Genomic DNA, 24,091 nt, shown 5'->3' with positions numbered 1-24,091 from the left:
ACAGACCTGAAGCCCACACAACCCGCTGGCCCTCATGCCCCAGCGGCTGGCACCCTCACAGCCCTGCCCCACTGAGCCGCCGTCTCACGGTGCAGGCGGGGACACAGGATGCATCGCTGACCATAGCACCCTGACTGGGCATTCCGTTATGGTGGATATATGAGCTGAGCCCAGTGCCATCCTGTGCCTGTGCTCCCAGCCCCAGCCTCAGCCCCGGGGAGACCCAGCCCCAGCCCACACTTACCAGCTGCGGCCTGTCCTCCTGCCTCTGGCCCTGACCCGGGCGGTGGATGAAGGACCGGGTGGATGCTCTGTAGTGGTTCAGCAGGCAGAAGATGACCACGACCATCACTGTGACCACTACCACCACCACCACCACCTGGGCGAACTCCAGCTCCGCTGCGACGAAGAGGAGAGCTGTCAGCCAGGCATGGGGCCACCCCCTCCCAGACCCTCGAAGGACAGAAACTTCCCCAGGCCTGCTGCCTGAGGGTATTGCCGTGTGGCTAACAGGTGAGGGAGGAAGGCCCCAGCTGCTTAGACAGGTTCTGTCCTGAGATGGACCCATGTCACATGGACAGACAGCCACCACTCGGGGACCTTCCCCAGGGCAGGCAACTCCTGGGTTCCATCTCCCGGGACACGAGAGGCTCAGGGCCCGGTCCCTGCCAGACCCCCTGCCCCTAGAGGTTGAAACTATGATTCCCAAAGCATCTTCCCATGGCAGCGCAGCACCCTGGAGGGAAGAGGCACCACCCAGAGAAAGGATGGGACATGTCTCCACTGGGTTCCCACTGCGCCGTTACAGAAGTCTGTCTAAACCACACACTCCCCACCCGTGCATTCACTGGCAGTGTGTGTGGGCGTGGGTGCCAGGGCTTTTGTGGGAAGCAGAGCCCAAGGCCAGCCCTGCATCAACCTGTGGGCTTAGAAGGAGGGTCTTCCTGAACCCACAAGTCCCATCCTGTGGCACCATCCTGCACCCCACCCTTGGCCCCCCCTTCACACCTGAGGGACAGAGACGGACAAATGGGCCTGCCAGGCCAGGCGGGGTATGGGGCGGTGGCAGGGCCCAGGTGGGTGGGCTGGATGCACCCCTGGCCCATGACTGGGTTCCCTACGGTAGCTGTCCGCTCTGTTCTGCTGTGCTCTGGACACCCAGGGCCTCATGGCTGGTGGGCAGGGGCTTGTCTGCACTTGTACATCCTCGGGGAGGAAGCCCCCAGAAGCTACAAAGCACTATCAGAATCGTCATGGCAGCACCTCCGGGAAACTGAAATCACTGCCTGTCTGAGGGCCAGGGCTGGGACTCTGCAGCTGGGCTGCAGACACCAGCGTGACCTCGTCTATCCTCACATGCTGTGGGCATGACACACTTGTGAGGCAGAAACTCTTCTTCACAACGCTCTGCCTGCACACAACTGTCCGTGTCTGGGACACGGTACCCATGTGACTGGACCCCAAACCCCATCCCCGAGGACACAGATGAGGGAGGCTGCGTGAGCAATGAGGAGCCCACCTCCATCATCTTGTGTTCCTGACGGCAGGCAAAGTGGTGGACTGAGGACAGACTCTGGAGCCCCAGCTGGGTTCTGGGGTGCCCACTGCATAGGTGCCCACCTGGAGGATCGCTCCTGCAGGCAGATTGAGGCCCACCCTGGCCGCCAAGCACAAGGTGGGCATCTTTGGAGGGGACCACAGTTCTGGGGACAAGCAGACAGGAAGCACGGAATCAAGGGCAGTCAATGCAGCATCGAGACTGAACCCAAGAAAATGCCTTGTTTTACCGACTTTTGTTTCTATTTTGTGAATGAACAGCAGAGTATTCAAAACTTGCCTTTCAGGTTGCCTTGTGCCCTGGAATTGACAAATGTTTTCTCTTCTCAAGAAAACTGTACTGCTTTTTGGATGATGACTTCAGTGAGGGGCCTTACATGCCTCTACATGCGTTAAGGCTTCACTTGGAAGCTGTCAGCCCATGTCATCTTGTTCTGAATATGGAAGGCTATGCAGATGACCATTTGCAGCAATTCAATCAAATTATATTGTCATACTTCTATGGACATTTGCGGATATATATCTGTTTCACTTAAAAAGTATTTTTATTATAAAAAAAATAATGAAGACTCCTTTAAAGTGTAAAGAACATATATGGATATAGTGTATAATATACAAGTTCCCCTGCACAAGCCGGCAGCTCTCACCGCGATGCCCATGTCATCCAGGGCACAATTCAGCCACTGTGTGTATCTGTCTTTCACCTCTTGAATAAGGGCTTTCTTCTTTTCAATGAATGGAATTGCTGTACAAATATATTGTTCTTTTTTTCCACTCAATACATCACAAACATCTTTAAACAAGATCTCATTCCCCAGTTCCTAAATACGATACACTGGACCTTGTATTCTCTAAGCGACTGCTCTTTATGTGGTTGGATTTCTTTTTTCTACCATGATCAAAAAGATTGTGTGTGACCCACACTTGTGAGCACCCCTAAGCAGAGATTCCACACACTTACACAACCTTGTACACTTGCTCTTTTCAGGGAGAGGGAAGGGAATCTCCTGCCTCGTGGCTCCAGATGCTGGGCCCTTTCCATTTGTACTAATTTGTGGTGGGCGGTGGGGGAGTGGGGGGGAGGGCAAAAACATGTATCTTGTTGTCATTTGTATTTCCCTGGTTACTAGTGATTGTGATCTTTCCCTATGATTAGTGGTAATTTGTATTTTTCTTCATACTAGCTCATATCACTTTATTTGTAACTTTCTCATTTGTAAGCAGTCTTTACATACTATGGCTACATTACAAATATTTTCTCCTGGTCTGTCACTTCTTGAAACTTTTCCCTGGGTTTATAGATAATATAAATTTTTATGCCATCACATATTGCTACAATCTTTTTCCTTTATAGCTTCAAAGCTTCTCACTGATTAGGGAGGTCTCTCCAGTACTCCTAAAAATATTTTTCTTCTAAGATTTTTATAGCTTGTTTTTTATTTACTCTGCATCTTTATTTCTTTTGGTCTGAACAGGACAACAGCACCTAGAACCTTATGTATTATCTAACAAATATGACTGTTCTGACCTAATATCACACTAAAAAGTTCAGTATAAGCAAGGGGAGATAGTCTTCAGCTATGGGGACTGCACAGAAGCCCTCACCTTTCTTTCAGAGGGGAAGAACTATCTTTAAAAAACATTTGCTCTCAGGCTGTGCTGAGCCAGCTCTCTGGTCAGTGTGCTCCCTCTCGGGATCCTCCTAAGACCCTTCCCAGGCCCTCCCTCCTGCACTGCTGAGGCCGGCGGCCCTCCAGGGCCGTGGTCCAGCTGTACCCTTAAACATGACTCATTACCCCCAAAGAGCTCTATGTGGATGACATCTACCAGCATTTACCATATTTGAAATTAAAACTAAGGTGAAGGTGTAGTCGCTCAGTCGTGTCTGATTCTTGCGACCCCGTGGACTGTAGCCTACCAGGCTTCTCCGTCCATGGGATTCTCCAGGCAAGAATACTGGAGTGGGTTACCATTTCCTTCTCCAGGGGATCTTCCCGACCCAGGGATCAAACCCAGGTCTCCCGCATTGGAGGTAGACGCTTTAACCTCTAAGCCACCAGAGAAGCCTAAAGATGTTAAATATTTATTCATTAAAAATAAAGTCACCACATGTTAACACAAGTAACAAAATAACTTCCCGGTGCCATCTCACTTAACAGCATGCGCATCTCTACTCCCTGTGCCCAACCCCTACATGCCCAACGGCTTCACCTGCACCCACAGGATGCGTGGCTAACCATGACAGACGAGTGGTTCTTGTCTGCTCATCCTTTCACGGGGGCTGTGGCAGCCACCAGGGCTGAGCCCCCACCTCCAGCCCCAAGGTTCCCTCTGTGAAGGCCCTCCGTTCACTGACCTGTGTGACACACACAGTCCTGAAGAAAATGCACAGACCTTGAGCATGACTGACCTACAAGCATTCTCAGTTGGGTGGGACTCGTCCTGGGTTCTGTTTGCAGACAAAGGGCCCTGAAACTAATCAAAGCAGGTCAGTGAGTCCCAGGGGACCTATGTGCATTCCACTGAGGCATTAACTCTCAAAATCTGTAAAGACTCTGTGTCTCTACATGAGCCAGAGGCCCTTGGAGACATTTATGTGTCTTGTGTGCCTGTTAGGGTGACTCTGGTCAGAGGTGATGGCTCTGTCCATTACAGATTTCCATTCTTTGAGGTTTATGACTATGCTATAAAATTCTGCCCTGAGATGAAATTTTCCACATAAAACTTACAGCCTGGAATTTGGCCTTTAAAAAACAAAATAGTACATTTTAGTAAGTTTGCTACATTTAAAGTCATGAATGAGGATTTTAAAAGAACACGAACTTTACATTCCTACAGACTCAAAACATAGTAGTAGTTTACTTGATATTTGTGAACATCAGCCTATAGCAAAGAATAATTCACTAATGTATTTTTAGTGTTTAAAAAACTGTAACACAGAGAGCTATTTATCTAGAAATGTTCAATGCCCTACATGTGTTCCAACCACAGTGCCTCACGCCCCATCATTTTGTAAAAATGTTACATGGTTTGACTCAGCTACCAAGCTGACAGCAGATTAAACATTTCTTAAATAAATCAGTCTAAGTTAAAAAACCCTAAAACAGCTGCACAACAGCAATGAAGGCCCTGCGTTAATGCGCTATGGAGTTTACCTGCACATTATTGATACCAAGACAGTACTTTTTCCCTCTATTGAAAAAAGAATTATTATTATTCTGTGTTTGTCTCAATATTTATTTTCACAACAGTCAAGCTTCTCCCTACTAAGTGGCTTTTACAGCTTTGAGAACCACAATTACTCTTGCAAACCCAGGAGAAAATGGAAAGCAGTATGAAGTTTATACTTCATGTGGATAAATTCAGGGCCAGTTAGACCCCAGTCTGGTTCTAGTTCTGCCATCTGACTTCATCAGCTGCAAAAGCTGTTTTCATGTGTAAAATAAAGTTGAGTCCTCCACTGTATAATTAGTGGGAGCATGAAATAAAATAACCCCTGGAAACTTACAAAGTGTGGTCCAGAGTGATGGTTAGAAACACAGGAAATTGGGTGCCATCCCACACTGGCTCAACCAGAGCCTGCATTTTAACAAAACCCCTAGGTGGCTTCTGAAACTTTGGACTAATCCAGAGTCCTCATCTGGATTAAACAAGCAAACTGGAGTTCAGAAAACCTGTGACCTGCGCGCCATACAGAAGAAACAAGGTGGAACCAGGGCCCACGATTGCTACTCAACACGACTTTCAAGAGTGGAGCTCTCTTAAAATTGGAAGCATCAAGGGAACATTTCATGAAAGAATGGGCACAATAAGGGACAGAACCGATAAGGACCTAACAGAAGCATAAGAGATTAAAAAGAGGTGACAAGAATACACAGGAGAACCATACAAAAAAAAGGTCTTAATGACTTGGATAACCATGATAGTGTGACCACGTACCTAGAGCTTGATATCCTGGAGTATGAGATCAAGTGGGCCTTAGGAAGCATTACTATGAACAAAGCTAGTGGAAGTGATGGAATTCCAGCTGAGCTATTTCAAATCCTAAAACATGATGCTGCACTCAATATATCAGCAAATTTGGAAAACTCAGCAGTGGGTTCAGGACTGGAAAAGGTCAGTTTTCAATCCCAAAGAAGAGCAACGCCAAAGAATGTTCAAACTTACGTAAAACTGTACTCATTTCACATGCTAGCAAGTTATGCTCAAAATCCTTCAAGGTAGGCTTTGGCAGTATGTGAACTGAGAATTTCCAAATGTACAAGCTGGATTTAGAAAAAGCAGAGGAACCAGAGATCAAATTGCCAGCATCCACTGGATCACAGAGAAAGCAAGGGAATTCCAGAAAAATATCTACTTCGCCTTCATTTACTACACTAAAGCTTATGACTGTGTGGATCACAATACACTGTGGAAAATTCTCAAAGAGATGAGAGTACCAGACCACCTTACCTTCTCCTAAGAAACCTGCATGTGGGTAAAGAAGCAGCATTTAGAGTCGGACATGGAACCACTGACTGGTTAGAAATTGGGAAAGTGAAAGTCGCTCAGTCATGTCCAACTCTTTGAGACCCCATGGACTGTAATCCCATGGCCTGGAGTTCTCCAGGCCAGAATACTGGAGTGCGTAGACTCCCTTCTCCAGGGGATCCTCCCAACCCAGAGACTGAACCCAGGTCTCCCGCACTGCAGGAGGATCCTTTATCAGCTGAGCCACATGGAAGCCCAAGATACTGGAGTGGGTAGCCTATCCCTTCTCCAGAAGATCTTCCCGACCCAGGAATCAAACTGGGATCTCCGGCATCACAGGCGGATTTTTTTTACCAACTGAGCTATGAGGGAAGCCCCCAAATTGGGAAAGGAGTACATCAAAGCGGTATATTGTCACCCTTATTTAACTTATATGCAGAGTACATCATGCAAAATACCAGGTTAGATCAATCATAAGCTGGAATCAAGATTGTTGGGAGAAAAATCAACAACCTCAGGTATGCAGATGACACCACTCTAATGACAGAAACTGACAAGGAACTAAAGAGTCTCTTGATGAGGGTGAAAGAGGAGAATGAAAAAGCTGGCTAAAACCTAGCATTTAAAAAACTAAGATCAAGGCAGCTGGTCCCATCACTTCATGGCAAATAGAAGGGGGAAAAGTGGAAGCAGTGACAGATTTTATTTTCGTGGGCTCCAAAATCACTGTAGATGGTGACTGCAGCCATGAAATTAAAATATAGTTACTCCTTGGAAGAAAAGCTATGACAAACCTAGACAGCATATTAAAAAGGAGAAACATGACTTTGCTGACAAAGGCCCATATAGTCAAAGCTATGGTTTTTCCAGTACTCATGTATGAACTAAGAGTTGGACCATAAAGAAGGCTGAGCACCAAAGAACTGATGCTTTCAAATTGTGGTGCTGGAAAAAACTCTTGAGAATCCCATAGAAAGCACGGAAATCAAACCAGTCAATCGTAAGGAAATCAACCCTGAATATTCACTGGGAGGACTGTTGCTGAAGCTCCAATAACTTTGGCCAACTGATGCGAACAGCTGACTCATCACAAAAGACTCTGAGGCTGGGAAAGATTGGGGGCAGGAGGAGAAGGGGGAGACAGTGAATGAGATGGCTGGATGGCATCACCAACTCAATGGACATGTTGTTTTTTCAGTCGTTCAGTCATGTCTGACTCTTTGAGACCCCATGGACTGCAGCACACCAGACCTCCCTGTCCTTCACCATCTCCTAGAGCTTGCTCAAACTCATGTCCATTGAGTCGGTGATGCCATCAAACCATCTTATCCTCTGTCATCCTCTTCTCCTCCTGACTTCAATCTTTCCCAGCATTAGGGTCTTTTCTAATGAACTGGCTCTTCGTATTAGGTGGCCAAAGTACTGAAGCTTCCGTTTCAGCATCAGTCCTTCCAATGAATATTCAGGATTGATTTCCCTTAGGACTGACTGATCTCCTTGCTGTTCCAGGGACTCTCAAGAGTCTTCTCCAACACCACAAAAGCATCAATTCTTCAGCGCTCAGCTTTCTTTATAGTCCGACTCTCACATCCATACATGACTACTGGAAAAACCATAGCTTTGACTAGATGGACCTTTGTCAGTAATGTCTCTGCTTTTTAATATGCTGTCTAAGTTGGTCAGAGCTTTTCTTCCAAGGAGCAAGCATCTTTTAATTTCATGGCTGCAGTCACCATCTGCAGTGATTTTGGAGCCCAAGAAAATAAAGTCTGTCACTGTTCCCATTGTTTCCCCATCTATTTGCCATGAATGGGACTGGATGCCATGATTTCAGTTTTTTGAATGTTGAGTTTTAAGCCAGCTATTTCACTCTCCTCTTTTACCTTCATCAAGAGGCTCTTTAGTTCTTCTTTGCTTTCTGCCAGATGGGTGGTATCATCTGCATATCTGAGGCTACTGATATCTCAATGGACATGAGTCCAAGCAAACTCCAGGAGATGATGAAGGACAGGAAAGACTGGTGAGCTGCAGTCCATGGGGTCACAAAGAGTCAGACATGACTTAGCAACTGAACAACAATAATGTATCATGACCAATTAGGATTTATTCCAGGACTGCAAGGTTGGCTTAACATCCAAAAATCATTTAAAGTGATATACTACTATAAGTAAACAAATGAAAAAAAGCTGGCTTAAAACTTAGGAAAAAAAAAACGGAGAAAGTATTTGGCAAAAACCCAACAACTTTTTATCATAAAAACACTCAACAAACCGGGAACAGAAAGGCATCTACCAAAGCTCACAGCTAATTATCATACTTGTGGTGAACAGCTGGCTTTGAAACTAGATCAAAATGAAGCACTAATACATGCTACCACATGAGAGAACCTTGAAGATATCATGCTATGTGAAAGACGGCTGTCACAAAAGACAGTGATGTGAAATATCCCAAGCAGGCAAATTCAGAGACTAATAGGAGATAAGTGGTGGGCTAAAGCTGGGAGCTTCGGAGAAAAGGTAGATGGCTAGTAATGGGCTTCAAGTTTCTGTTCAAACTGACAGAAATGTTCTAAATTTAGATCATGTTGATGGTTTTGCAATTCTGTGAATATACTAAAAGCTACTGAATTGTATACTTTAAATAGGGGAATTGTAGTGCATATGTGAAATATCTCAATAATGGCGATACAATAAAAAGAACTATGAAATGAAAGTATTCTGCAAATAGCACTTCATAAGTTTAAAAACACCTCTACATGTAAATGCTGATTCATAAAACCAAGTTCTACCTGTGCAAATCAGATAATAAACTCCTAAGAAACACCTCAAACTTGGATCACCTCACCAAGTTCTGGTTTCCTTCTATACTCCAACTGGGAACCCTGACTTCCTGTTAAACTACTTGTAGATGACAAATTTTCTTTTTCATGGCCTTGTTTCTCATCTCGGAATTCCAAGAGTGAAATACAACATTAAAAACTGAAGGGAACACACCACTGATCACCTCACCATGGAAAAATCATACCTACACTCTTTACTATGTAAGAATTTTCCTTAAAAAGGTTAAAAGCCAGGCTGACTACCCAGTGCCAAGCCCATCAAACATACAAGTGACAATATGTCTTATACACTCTACCAAACATTACTCATGCTTCAGCCCACGGCACATCTCCACGTAGCTGTGGAAGACAGCTCATTCCCTTCCCTAACCATGGGGTTACCCTTCTGGCCTTCAGAGAGAAAGGAAACTAAACAGTGATTTTAAGCCTACTCACAATCCACAAGGTAGTCACTGCAATAGTGAAGGTGTGCTTGGGCTCTGCACTAAAGGGTCTGTGTTTGTACTGGGTTGGGATAAGAGATGTATTTCTCACTCTAGAGTCAGGGTTTAAAAAGTCAGAAAGACACCCACTGAAAAAGTAACTGACTATTCAAGTATTTCATTTCTCCCAATTAAACAACATAAGTCATCTTCTTCCCCCAAAGCTCCATCATCATAGGAACATACTAGAAACGCACTGATGAAGGTCTGACTTGCATCAGTCACACCACCTTCTTCCTCATCACCCCTTGATGCCCTAAGAGTGTCAAAGGTCCAACAAAGCCACGCATGCATAATAAGTGGCAGACAATACCAAGTGCTGTTGAGTCTCACTGGCTTTACCCACAGCTGACCGCTGAGCTCTGCAATATGGTTCCCATGCCTGCTAACATGAGGAGCTGTAAAGTGTGCATCTATTTCTCACTGAGAAATTTTCAAAATTCCAAATTCTATGACCTGAGGAAACATAAGTGGGTGGTGCCCGAAGGAAAGGATAAACTGCAACAGCTACACTAACTGAGGCCCATTTCAAAAGGACCAACAAGACTCATTTATCTGCAGCTGTCACCCAAATGACTGTACCAGTTCATGTCCAGTTAAAAGCCCCCAAATCTTTCAGCTTTTCAAACACAGAACCTAAAGAACAGCTACAGGATAGGGCCTCTCATACCAACTTGGGTTGTCCCCTGAGATGTCAGATCTGCAAACTGGGAGGTTTTACACATCTCTGACACAGGACACAATCAAGGCCAGTTTACAAGTGCAAAAACAGAATCACAGACACTCTCCTAAAGTCATAGTGGTCATGTGGAAACACAGGACTGGAATCATGGTTTTCCTTTATTCCACACATACTTGAAGGATCTGACAAAAGAGCCAGTTACAGCAAACAGCTCACGGCTCACCTGCGGACTCTGGCTGGTAATTTCGACTCCAGCTCTGCATTCCAGGTCCTGCGTCTCATCAGCCACATCAACAGGAGCTGCTGCACCCTGAATGCGGAAGCTGAGATTGGAGTCTTTAAAGATTATTCTCAAGATAAAAGGTCAAGAATGAAAAAGGAGGCTTGATTGCATGAAGACCCTTTCAGACAAACTAAGATAAACTGTCTGATTTCTCGTCTTGTGGAAAAAAAGATTAAATTCAAAACTCATAGATGAGGAGAAAATTTTTCTGTTTTGAAAATCCTGTCACTTCAGTGACCTACTCAAGACTGCTGGGTCATATGAAATGCGCCTTCTCAGGGGTCCCTGGAAGAGGAGTGAGCCCCACTTCTTCCTGCCAGCCTGTTGGGGCTAGTGAAGCAGAGTCCTGGCCCAGGAAGCAATAGCCCAGTTCCTTTGGGTCTGAGATGGTGCCGACTTACCTATCACTCCAAACACCTGCGCAGATGCCACAGAGAGAAAGCCAGTGATCTGAGTTCTTCCTGCAGTTGCCTTGCCTACGAAGCAAAGGGGCACACTTGCCATCACCTCACCCACTGAGGGCTTCAAATCCTTGAAAATCATTCCCTGACTCCTCTATTTGAACAACATAATTTTGGAAAGAAAAAATAAAAGCAAACCAGGAACTGAAGAGTTCTACTCTTTCTGCTTCCCTGGTATCTCAGATGGTGAAGGGTCTGTCTGCAATGTGGGAGACCAGGGTTCGACCCCTGGGTCGGGAAGATCACCTGGAAAAGGAAATGGCAACCCACTCCAGTACTCTTGTCTGAAGAATCCCATGGACAAAGGAGCCTGGCGGCCTACAGTCCATGGGGTCACAAAGAGTCAGACATGACTGAGCAACTAACACAACACTTTCACTCTTTCTGCTAACACTTAATCTAAAATCTAGAAAGTGCCAAGCAGATGGAGAGATCAATCAAGGGGATCCTTGGTTCTAATACCCAACCCAGTCTATTCTGAATGGCAGACTGGGCATTTCATAGACAGAAGCCGATGCCCTGCCCTGGTTAGAGGGCCCTAGAGCTCTGTCCAGATGCAGCAGTAATCCCAAAAACCACGTGGTATCTTGGAGCTCAAAGAGGCCTAACTACCAGCTCCTGAGACAAGGAATTTGAAGCCAGGAAAAGGCATGATTTGGCCAAGGTCACTGAAGAAGTGATTTGCGTAGCTTCTACGAGAACTCAAGTTTCCCCACTCTCAAGTAGTGTGACCTTGGTATCCAGACTTTGAAGAAATAATCCAGACTCTGAAGAAATCCAGACTTTGTACATATATACATATATGCACATATATATATAGATGTGTTTATACATATGTGTATATTTACACACAAACATGATATGCACAGACGTATATTTAGAAATTCTAAACAGGCTAACATGCTCACTGCAGTTTTAATGGACTGGGCTGCACATGTAATTAACAGTTCATAAAAATTACTCAGCTGGAGCATCCAGACATTCTCCATGAATGCTGTTTCAAGGCAAGTGCCATTCCCAGGTCCCTGCTGTTCCTTCATTCCTTCACAGGTCAGGGGGTGAGTCCCAGAAGCAAGTGGCAATGCTTCAGAGTCCTGTTACGAAGCAGATGTTGTTCTAATTGGGCTGGAGAAACAGTTTGTTACTAGTCAACAATTATCTATTGAGGAAAAATCAAAGTAGGGATTCTCTCTTTCTTTCAAGAGACCTTTACAGTCACTAATGACTGAGGATCACTGTCAAGACTCAAGTGTTCCTTTCATCCACAGTAATAACCCTCAGTAGCCTTGGCGACCATGGAGGCGATCACATTCACCGGCAGCAGCACCTCTGATCTGCTTCAGCAGCATCTCTGACCTGCTTCAGCAGCCTGCCCTGCTGGCCAGAGGAGCCAGGGAGGACGGAGAAGCAGGGCCACAGATAGGCCCCATCCTGGGCTGGTCTTCCAGGAGTCTTCCCCCTCGTGAGGACGCACTGCTTCTTGTTTTCTCCTGCCAGAGAGACGCCTCTGGAAGGGATGCTTGAATGTAGCCCACTGCCATGGTACAGCCCTACTCCATCCTCCCTGGTCTATTTTGGTACAAGGGTAAGAATTCCAAACAGCTTGGATAACAAACAAGTTGTGTGACGTGCAGACAAATTTGGCAGTGGTTGCTTAGGAACTGACAACAGTGCAATCAAGAGGCGATCTCCCAGAGCAGCCCACGCCAACACCTCTTAAAGAGACAATCAAAGTTTGCAAAAACCATTCATTGTATTTCAATAATGAAATTTGTTATACCTTGAAAAATGATTAAATTTTTTGTCTTAAAACTTTTTTAGAAATTCAAATTCAACGTGGAAATAATGAGCCTGGTTGTTAAGAATCCGGATGCACTGGTATCTGGTGTGCAGGATCTTCAGTGATTCAAGGACAAGGAAGATGATGATGGAAGTGTTGCCTGACATTTACAGAGTGAGGACTTCACACCAGACACTAAGACACGTGTTACCTCTTAACTCACTTCTTAACTACTTCTTATCTCCTTATTAAAACCTCATCTAAAGGAAACCACCTTTAGGTACCAGTTTTGGAGAAGGTCAACTTTAGATGATGATCTTTTTCAAAACGCAGGTAAAGTCTAGCATTTGTTTGCCATTTTCTTAGGCCTGATAACTGGTCTGGAATATCCATGATTTTCATGGATTGGTTTTTATCACAGTATGTTAATAATACCTATATTTTATACATCATCAGTCACCCCTTAAAGGGTGGCTCTCTTTGAATAATGGGAAGAGAGTAACTTTACAGTGAAGAGAGCTGACTGACACACACGACCTCAGCCAGGGTGAGGGCCCCATAAACAGTCATAAATCACATCAACAGTATCACCCTTCATCTAATACAAAGACTAGGATTCAGCAACAGTCAATCCCCCAACATGGAATTTTCCAAATATATTTCAACTTTTCCCACTGGCATGTCTTTAACAGCTGAAATTCCTTTCTCTCCAAAGGCATCTCACACCTCTGGAAACCTCCTGACACTGAAGACCCAGCCTCAAGGCCATCGGCTCCATGGAGCTATCCTTGCTCTCAGCTACAAGTCCCTACATGGCCATCTGATCTGGGTCTATAATTCCTCTTATGAAAAGTTCATCTGTTCAGGCAAAGCCAAGCACCATGCCCACCTCTCCCAGAGCATCCTCGTTACCCCTGTCTTCTGTATTTCACACGATTCAAGAGATATACAGTACAAGTAACCACATGCTTATCTGGACAGCAGAGTTCTTAAGAGCAGAGTTTATACCTATTTCATTTCTTCCAGTTCAGACACACTCACTCCAGCGAGGCCCTGTGGCCTCTTGGAACATGTGAAAAGAATGAGGACTCAACATAAGAAGGAAAATGCTGCTCACTAAAAATGTTCTCCGACTGCCCAGAAATGATAGCCAGTAGTTTCAGAAATTCAAAGTGATAATAAATAACTCATACTTAAATCAAGCTTCTGGACATGATGAATGACAAAAAACAACATCCATTAATGCTAAAGAAAACAGGTGTTTTTACCCAATTTGTGGTAATTTATGCAAGTTGTCACTCTCAGCGACTGGCCAGGTAGGGCAGAATGCTTTCCAAAATGACCATCAGCCTCAGGCCAGATGAGAAATAAATCTAGTGCTCAACACAGACTTACATTCTCTCTAAAATTATGAAGTCACGAGGAAGACACTGTTGAAGCTGCTAAAATGGAAGAGACTAGTCCACACACAAAAAACTACTTACCCACCTTCTTAGTAAACAATACAACTGTCAAACGAGCTCTGAGTCATCATCTAAGTCTTGATTCACTCATAGATAATTCAACTATATATATATACCCTATAAGCTTCTCTTTCAACTTGTAATTCTGTGTCTTTGTATGAATACAGTTAGTTTCTCTGAGGCATGCCTGGCTTACTTATTAGGACAGACCAAGTAATTTTTCAACTCAAATATGACTTATTTACATTTCTTTATGTCCTAAGGTAACAACTGCTGTTCACCTGAGACATACAACAAAATTTAGATACTTAAAGACTGCTATCTTCCAGCCCACTTCAAACAAAAAGAGCAACCCCAAAATCAGCTATTTATCTAATATTTCATCTCACAGGTAAGAAAAGACCAAGACATTTCATCACAAGTAATCTAGCAGAACAATTTAAAAACACAGAAGAGGAGTAGAGGAGATGAGGAAGAGGAGATGATAAGGAGGAGATGAAGATGATATGGAGGAGAAGGAGAAGAGGAGGTGAGGAGGAGGAGGAGATGAGGCGGCGGCGGCGGCAGGTCACAGCAGATCCCATAACAGCTGCTCTGGATGCTATGATGAGCTCAGAAAGGCAGCAAGACTCGACTGATGTCAACCTTCCTCTTATGGATTGTAACTCAAAGAAAAATCCCCTGCAGTCCACAGTGTATTTGTATTTGCTTTCTTACATAATGTCCTCTTTCTGTTCTAGTACCCCACCCAGGACACCACATTACATGCAGTCACGCATCTCCTTAGGTTCCCTGCTGTGAGAGTTTCTCAGACTTCCTTGTTTTTCATGACCTTGGCAGTCTTGAGGAGGGATGGTCAGGCATTTTGTTGAATTCCCCTTGACTGGGATTTGTCTGATTTTTTCCCCATGTGATGAGACTGCAGGTCTGGGTCTGGGGGAGGAAGACCACAAAGGCCCAGCATCATGTCTGTCACATATCAGGAGTGCTCTCTGCAGGGCTCCCTGCTGCCAGAGGAGCATGTCTTGTCTCACATCTTCAAAGACTTTAAAGAATGCTACTCTTCAAGTATGTCTGCAAACTGCCTCTTAACACAGAAATAAACTACTGATTTAGATCTTAAAAAGAGTTCTTTCTTAGAAAGTAATTATTTGCATGTTTTGGACTTTAGATTCTTGTCTCACATCTTCAAGGCTTCCCTGATAGCTCAGTTGGTGAAGAAGCCACCTGCAATGCAGGAGACCCCAGTTTGAGGCCTAGGTTGGAAAGATCTCCTAGAGAAGGGACAGGCTACCCACCCCAGTATTCTGGCCTGGATGTAGCCCATAGCGTTGCAGAGCTGGACGCAACTGAGCGGACCTTCACTGTTTCTCACATCTTCAGACACTTCTGTCACTAGACACCCAAATTAAGTACTGCAAACCCAGCGACGACCAAAACGTCCTAGTGCCTTTGCGAGTACACAAGGTCATACACACTTCAGTGGACAAACATTTTCAATATGCACAACACAGGAAACCTTAATTTGTGGACAAAAATATTGATGCTGCTAAGTGATACTGAACAAATCACCAACTATGAATCTTTACATCTATTTCCCATTCATTAACAATTTTACCACTGTTTCAGGTCTACAAATATTTAGACTCAACTGGAAAATCCCATGGATGGAGGAGCCTGGTGGGCTGCAGTCTATGGGGTCACCAAGAGTCAGACACGACTGAGCGACTTCACTTTCATGCATTGGAGAAGGAAATGGCAACCCACTCCAGTGTTCTTGCCTGGAGAATCCCAGGGACGGTGGAGCCTGGTGGGCTGCCGCCTGTGGGGTCGCACAGAGTCGGACATGACTGAAGTGACTTAGCAGCAGCAGAACAGCACATTTACTAAAAATACATAATAACAAAATACTAACCTTTTATCATTTTTCAATCCTTTCCTAAGAATATTTTAAAAATGGGGTAAGTCCTAACTTGATGATAAAGTTAACAAAAAAGAGACTTTCACGATGGTCCAGTGATTAAGAATCTGCCTTGCAATGCAGGGGACATTAGTGCGATGCCTGGATGGGGAACTAAGACTCCACACACCATGGACCCATCAACGATTCAGTTTCCTCTGCTCAGACACATAAAAACACAATTAGGTATCAATATTTGCTATTCAACCCAAATTGCTCTGTGAGTAAAATAAATTTAACAGAAATATTGGTCTTTCTGAATCTTACTCACAAAACCTCTTGCCCTTCAGTGCCCAAAACTCCAACTTCTTATTATAAATGTTTAATAAAATCAGCAGATCATTAAAAACTGCCAGCAGGGAACTTAAGTCTTTAAATGCATGCATGGTGCCTCCCTCTACACCTCAAGGCAAATGTTGCCCCTCTCAACTCAGCTTTTCTGAGGCACCACTGTGCTGTCCCAACCAGGCATCCCCCAAAGGTGACGGCCTCAGGAGCCCATTACAATGACAGTCAAATTCGACTAGGTGGCTGCCTGCTCTGGGGAAATGCAGGAAGTTGCTCTAGCTCGTTGGCGGTGGGGGGCGGCATGCGGGGGTTGGCTGCAGCAAAGGCAGCGCTCATGGACCCACTGCTGGACAGTGATGGATTTTCCAACAAGCCTAAGACCCTGCTCTTGCACTAAAGCAGCTTGTGCAGGAAGTTAATTTTTCAAATAGTTCTAGTTTTCAAAGAAGACCAGAATCTGCAATTCCAACTTTAAGGTATAAAGCACACTGTTTTAAATGGATGCCAGTCAAGTAAATAACAAAATCCTACATGCTTCCTTCCTTTTTACCTCAGTGGACGATTAACTGAAGCTAAGTCAGTACAGAAAGGAGAGTAATCAAGGGAGACACAGTAGCTGAGAGACGTCTGTGTGTGCTGTCATCATCTTGCAATCTTACCCACACCAGCACATTTCAAGATAACAAAAACAGTCACAAGAGTGCACAGCTACACTCACCAACCAGAATTTCAAATGAAACCGTTCAAAGTGGCATAAATTCAAGAGAAGAGGATGCCCGCATCAAGAGAAATGGAGTCCCAGCTCCTTCAGTGCTCCTTTCCTGGGGTTTCTAATCCTGAGACCCACCAGCACGCAGCCCTGCACCCCCTCTGCACCTCTGCAGGTCAAGTGAGCAGTGGGGTGGGCCAGCCCTCGACAGCACCAGACCGGGCCAGTCCTGCACCCACAGCGCACACACGCCCCCTACCGGTGGCATAGAGGGTTGGCCAGATGCCAATTTGTTGTTTAGTTGCTTCAGGCTTCCTTTGCAGATTAGCTGGTAAGGAATCCGCCTGCAATGCGGGAGACCTGGGTTCGATCCCTGGGTTGGGAAGATCCCCTCGAGAAGGTAAAGACTACCCACTCTAGTATTCTGGCCTGGAGGACTCCTTGGTCTGTAGCATGACAGGCTGCTCTGTCCATGGAAATCTCCAGGCAAGAATTGTGGAGTGAACTGCCATTTCATCCTCCAGGGGATTTTACAGGGGATTTTACCAACCCAAGGACTGAACCTATGTCTCCTGCATTAGTAGGCAGAATCTTTACCAACTGAGCTACTAAGGAAGCCTGAGTTTACTTAACATCGACTCAATTTTATATATGGATTCACTTTGCTTCCTAGGTGCTGCAAGTGGCAAAGAATCCGCCTGCCAATGCAGGAGATACAAGAGACAAGGGTTTGATCCCTAGATTGGGACGAACCCCGGAGAAGGAAATGGCAACCCACTCCAGTATTTCTTGCCTGGAAAATTTCATGAACAGAGGAGCCTGGCAGTCTGTGGGGGTCACAAACTAAACAAAGAATTACAGAATCCTCAGCTTCTTGGCCCAGGTCTCTTACCAGTTTTTCTTGAACTTACATCTTTTACCAATTAAAAAAAAAAAAAAGTAAATACAGATAAATCAAAAAGACCTGGTGCAAAAACTAAAAAAATCAAAACAAACCAAAAACTAACCCTGTTTAACATAACCTCCACTGGCAGCTGGTCGTTTCATTTTATTTCCTTGTTCCTGGGCCAGGGTTAGGGTTAAAACTCATTTGCTCAGTGACAGTCTCCGTGGTCAAGGGCAAAGGCAGTAATCTTCTGGGGAAGTCTCCAGAGTGTTCAGTGGACAGGGTGGCTTCTCAACCCTCATCAGAGAGACTTCTATGTTTGTCTCTCTGCCTACCTTTCCTCCCTTTAAAGGAGCCAACTGACATGTAACTAAAAAGGATGAGGACCCAGATGCCCGACCTCTCCATGGAAAGTGTAAGCAGTGTGGCTCAACAGACCTGTGGGAAGGGATCTGACTCCAGCCTCCACCATTGGAGGTGCAGCTAGAGCATTTCTGTTTTTCTTCAAGAAAGATTATAAAAACTTCTAGGCCTCTTTCTTCAAGTCCTCCCTATTTCAAGGTATTTTCCTCCCAACTACAAGGGAAAATAACCAACTTCTCATTTATTTAGATTAAAAAAGTAAATAACATTCTTCTTTATAAAAAAAGATAAAATTTCTGTTTACAGCATGATTTAACTATGGGCTGCATTAAAAATTTAACCAACTTTCTGAAAATAAGTTTGACACATGTGGAGCATCATCAAGAAGCCCAATTACCAAACATCCCCAGACCTGCAATGAGGCAATCATCCTCTGATTTTAAAAAGCACTGATATATTCATGCGGACGCTACATTAGGAAGAAAGAGTTATAAAAAAGTGCAGGTAAGAACTGCTTTGAAATAAACATCTGTAAAATATGAAGAAGGCAGCAAAGTGTAAAACCACAAAGCGTTTCAGTGGCAGAAACCAGAAGGAAATGACTAGTTCTGACAACCCACAGGAAGCAAGGAAGGCCGGCCACAGGAGAGTCAGGAGGTGCACCTGAAGCTCTTCCAAGGAACTAAACACAAACAAGAATGCAGCAACCCCATGCACCATTCAAATCAAATGAATTTTAAATAATCTTGCATTTTAAATAACTGTTTCATAGTTTTCACAGCATCATTGTACTTTGCCTCTTAAGAGTCAAGAGAGATGAGCACATTTCCTCGGGCCTCCCTCAGTTCAGGGAAAGATAAACGATGTTCAAGAGAAAAATGAAGTCCTTTTAATTCCCAATGTGGAACATCACTCACCTACTGAGGTGAGTCATTAAACTCAATTCAAAAAAAAGCTCACTTCTTTCTCCCTCCTTCCAGCTATAGACACAGACACCTTCAAGCCTTTATCACATAAATTCAGACATATTGAATGCTACTCCATGGTAAGGATTATAGCACAATAACAAATCATCAACAGTCCCGGGCAACAGGGGTACCACTCATAAATAAAATCAATATTCGAACTAAACCCAGATTCGTAAAACCTTGCTAGGCATAAAGGGGAAATGCTCTGGTTTTGTTGCAGGAAGGGGAACCCCTTCCAGGGCCTGAAAGTGGGCTCTTGTCTAACATTGGAAATGAACTGTCCAAGGAGACATGTGCTGACAAAGCAAGAGATTTTATTGGGAAGGGGCAACCAGGCGGAGAGCAGTAGGGTAAGGAAATCCAGGAGGACTGCTCTGCCACGTGGCTTGCACTCTTGGATTTTGTGGTGATGGGATTAGTTTCCAGGTTGTCTTTGGTCAATTGTTCTGACTCAGGGTCCTTCCTGGTGGCGCACACACTGCTCAGCCAAGATGGATGCGCGAGAAGGATTCTGAGAGGTGATCAGACACGTGGTCTCTCCTTTTGACATTTCCCAAACTCTTCTGGTTGGTGGTGGCTTATTAGTTCCAAATTCCTTACCAGGACCTCCTGTCAGAAAGTAACTCATGCAAATAATTACTATGGTGCCTGGCCAGGGTGGGCAGTTTCAGTCAGTGTGTGCCCCGCACCGCCCACCCCCCAAAAAACGTGAAAAATTAAGATCATAAGCTAAATGTAAATCCTTAATTCCTTCTACTTTCTTTCCCATTAAGCCTTTCTCCTTGAGATGTTCTACAATCCCTAAATCTACCAGTTTCAATGTCGTTTTATCCTCCCTTCTTACTCTTTCAAAGAAATCATGGAAAGTTAAGCAATCAAATGTTTGACAATAGTTGGAGACCAAAAATATATCCAAGTGGACTGATGGATTGATTATCAGTCTGAAATATCAACTCTGATAAGAAAAATATCCCTCTCTGCAGATTAATGTACACAATTCAGTCAGAGGCTCTTCAGGCCGACACCAAACTTGAGCCCGTAACTAAAACACAGACTGTCAGAGAGGACCTGTTCACCAGCTTATCCCTGAAGCCCCAACACATAGCAGGTGCTCAGAAAATATGATGGATGAATTAATAGCTGTTATTAAACAAAACCAAGAAAAACATGACGTACACTAATTTGGCAAAGTGAAGCTCACTTCTATTTCACTGTTTCATTTTGCTTTCCAGCCAGCAGACTTGATGGGGGGGGGTCTCAGAGCTCCTGATCAAGGGCTCCTTCTGCTGTCCCCACACTGGATGGGATCCACTGGTCCTGGCCTGGGGCCAAGCATGCCCCACCTGGTAAGAACTCAGGAGCAAAGAGGGCTTCGCTGAGGGACTAGGAAGCCAGGATGTTCACAAGCACTACTGCTATTAAAGTTATTACACCAATGAACACGCCTCTGCCCTGCTTCTGCCAAGCCTGCCAGCAGCCAAGTCTTCTCCATGAACATAAAACCACTCTCCAAGTGATAGGCATCAAAATCTGGGGTGAGATCGGCCCAGTTTAACAAGGTCATCTGGCTGCTTGACCACTGCACTCCTTGAACAAATGTCCTTATTCCACTCCCATCCACCTGCCTCTGTCACACTTCTTCAGCCCTGAACGTTAACATTCAGTGGCATTGGTAATGTTTCTCTATGACCAGTGAAGTTTACAGGAATATGTTTTCCTGGGGACCCTGAAATTACTGAAACTCCAAAACTAAAACCAAAAGCACCCTAGGATTCAATGCTGGGTTTTTATGAACTTGGGCTCATTCAAAGAAGTAAAGCTATCTTTGCCCCCGATAAAGAAGCTGGCTATGGCTTTGGGCTAACGTCACATCACCACCCCTTTCCACTGTGGGTAAGCCTCCCCTGAATGATGTAGACAAGGACCAGCAGGGACTTCCAGCTGGTGCCCGGCCCCCAGCACCACAGGACACACCCACAGTGATTTCTTAGGTGGAATTCAGTCCTCAGGGCCATCAAGTGCAGACACACTGTTAAGCACAGTATCATCTACACAGTATGAAACTGCTCTGGTGTTGAGACTTTCTACCTTTTGTGGATAATGTTCCACCGAGAGGGGCTGCCTGGTGGTGGCACCAGAGGCCCATTTGTTCTGCATCACAACAAGGCTACCAAATAAGCTGATCCTGGGAGCAAGGACTAGCCTGGTACAGCCAGTGCTCAAGAACAGATTAGACAGGAAAACGGAAGCACTTCTTACATTAAACCAACTGATAAAACTAAGTCACTCAGTAGTAACAGCACAAAACCTAAACGACGTGAAACTGAGAGTCAAGATATAAGGAAAATAAAGGGTGACTTGGTCTCAGCAGTAGACGGACAGCGTGGTTCTCCACAACCTATATGGAAACTTATGGAAGAATATTTGGTACTTTAGTGACAACTCAAAGCCTTCCCAGTACTCTCAACTCAAAGACTTTACTTTCCAGCCCAGATCTGTCTCCTGTGCTGACCCATAACTTCTATACTATATGTAATACTAATTTCAAAGAGATCTGAGGCCAGTGGAATAGATGGTTTCAAGTATGTTTTCTTAGGTTAGAAGCGTCAAAAACCGCATTTTCAGTATAATTTCAAATGTTTCAAAATATTATTTTAGTTGCCATTAATCTTGAACTAAAACATCCTTTACTGTGGAACATCCCCTTGTACTAATCATGAATTAAAACAAACCACAACAAAACAAGAAACCTGTTTCATTCACCAGTTCCTGGCTCTTAATAAGTAAGAAGGGCATGTGAGCCTGTGTGTGGGGACATTTGCACACACACACACGCACACACACACAGGTTCCTCACTTTTCTTCCTGATAATTCTGACCTTTCAGGTTTCCGTGTGTATTAATACCTGCCCACCTGGCTGGCAGACCTTTTCACAACGTGCCCTTCAAGATTAACAAAAACAAACACAAAACCCAGCAATTTGAAAATAGACAATGACAAGCCTATGGAGGGCTAGAGAAACAAAGAAAGGAACTACGGGCAAGACCCAGACAGACAGACAGACAGATACACTCAAAGAAATCACTTCCCACCAGGGTCTGGGCTGTGCAGCCAATCAGGCAGGTACACGCAGCTCTTCACTCTGCAGACTTGCTTAGCACTGAAGTCGGCTGTCTGCCCAGGAGAGTGAGGTAATGTCTAGGTTTAATGCCAAAATCTCTCTCATTGGCAGGACATATCGGGTAAATATTTCTACTGCAGGAGACCACATTCATTCGCGCTGCTGCCAGTTTTATTGTTGTTGTGCTCATTAATATTTACACTTAGTCCATCGTACCTGGGTAAGGCTGGAGATGGGAAAGTCAGGGTTTCGCTGAAACCATGTTACCAGGTTTGGGAGAAAAAGAGTCTCTCTCTCATCCTGCTCCCCACCCCCCAGTCTCCCTGAACCATGAGGGAAGCAGCACTGGCCTCCTGCATCCCTTCACACACCCTGGGTCACACACAGACCCCCGCATCAGCCTGTCCTGGTGGCTGTAAATCTGTAAACTGCTGGGGTTTCCTCCATGCCATCCTCTCAGCAAGAACAGGAAGGGGCCGTGAAGCCCACTTCAAGCTGCCTTGGTAGCTGCAGCATGTGGAAGCCTCGTAGACTGCCAGGGGCAGGCAGGCAGGGGGCTCCCCCGAGCTGGGGCAGCTCTCACTATCCATCCACCCATCTTCTGATGTGCTTTCACACACTCCTTTCAAAATTTTATTGTGATAATCATCATAGCAATAAGACTCTTTTCAAAATCTGTTGAAAAGCCAATCCCTCCCCCCAACTGCTACATCTCCTTAGGCAGCTCGAGTTCACCTAAAGCCCACCTGCTCCATGGGCAAGGCTAGTCCTTCCAGGGGCTCCCCCTCCATAGTGTTCCCCTGCCTGTAAAATGGGCTCAGAGCTGGTGCTCCTTAGCACTTGCCCACGTTAACTGCCTCGTCTCAGCCTCACTTGCCTCCTTAAAAATCTTCAATAGGGCTTCCTAGTGGTCCAGTGGTTAAGAGTCTGCCTGCCAGTGCAGGGGACACCAGTTTGATCCCTGGTCTGGGAAGATTCCACACGTCTTTGGGCAACTAAGACCATGTGCCTCAATTACTGAACCTGCACTCAAGAGCCTGGGAGCCACAGCTACTGAGCCCGTGCTCCATAACAAGAGAAGCCACTGCAGTGAGAAGCCCGTGCATCACAACTAGAGAAAGACCCTGCCGCCAAGAAGACCTGGTGCAGCCAAAAGTCAAATTAATAAATGAATCTTTTTCAAAAACCTTCAATGAGTTCCTTCAGAAAAGAGAATAAAAACTGTTTGAAAACACCTTATATCCTGATTTTCTAGAATCTGACCCCAATTTACCTCTCCAGTACTACTCCTTAAAATCAGCCTTTATCTCCAGGTAAGCTGGCTTTTCGTGACCAATTCCCAATTCCCCCACCTGTTAGGCTGCTTGGGAAAGACAGTTCTCTAAGACACTCCAACCCCAACAACAGGGTCTGCCCGGGCACCACCCACCAGTGCTGTCCCACACCCAGCACTGGAGAAACTGCCAAAACCTTGAGGATCTTCTCAAGGCCAGTGGGTTAGCATTAGACGGAGACCATACTGCACCCCCGCACCCACACCACCTTCCCTGTATACGCTGCACCCTATACTCCTCACAAACCCAACACTCACAGAAACACTCTCCACAAGATAGCCCCAAAGGATGTGCTGCTATTACTCAGGACACCATTTTCTACAGGTAACCACCCAAACACATTTTCTCTAGAGCACACTCCAGCTTCCTGTCCTGTTCTTTTCAACAATCTGAACATGAATCATTTCTGGCACCTGGTTTTTCTGGGAGATGCTACCTGCACTG

General features: G+C 45.1%; 1 protein-coding gene across 1 annotated transcript in view; it reads right to left on the bottom strand.

The window, feature by feature from the left end:
* Positions 1–24,091, bottom strand: part of LDLRAD4 (low density lipoprotein receptor class A domain containing 4) — a 155,677-nt gene that overhangs the window by 12,647 nt on the left and 118,939 nt on the right. Inside the window, 1 exon segment of the mRNA XM_069569049.1 lies at positions 245–399. Within this exon segment, the coding sequence (XP_069425150.1) occupies positions 245–399 (155 nt within the window).

The sequence above is a fragment of the Ovis canadensis genome, chromosome 23, assembly GCF_042477335.2.
Source record: "Ovis canadensis isolate MfBH-ARS-UI-01 breed Bighorn chromosome 23, ARS-UI_OviCan_v2, whole genome shotgun sequence".
Lineage (NCBI taxonomy): Eukaryota > Metazoa > Chordata > Mammalia > Artiodactyla > Bovidae > Ovis > Ovis canadensis.
The sequence above is the reverse complement of the archived record's forward strand: the minus strand, read 5'-3'. Positions and strand labels throughout refer to the sequence as shown.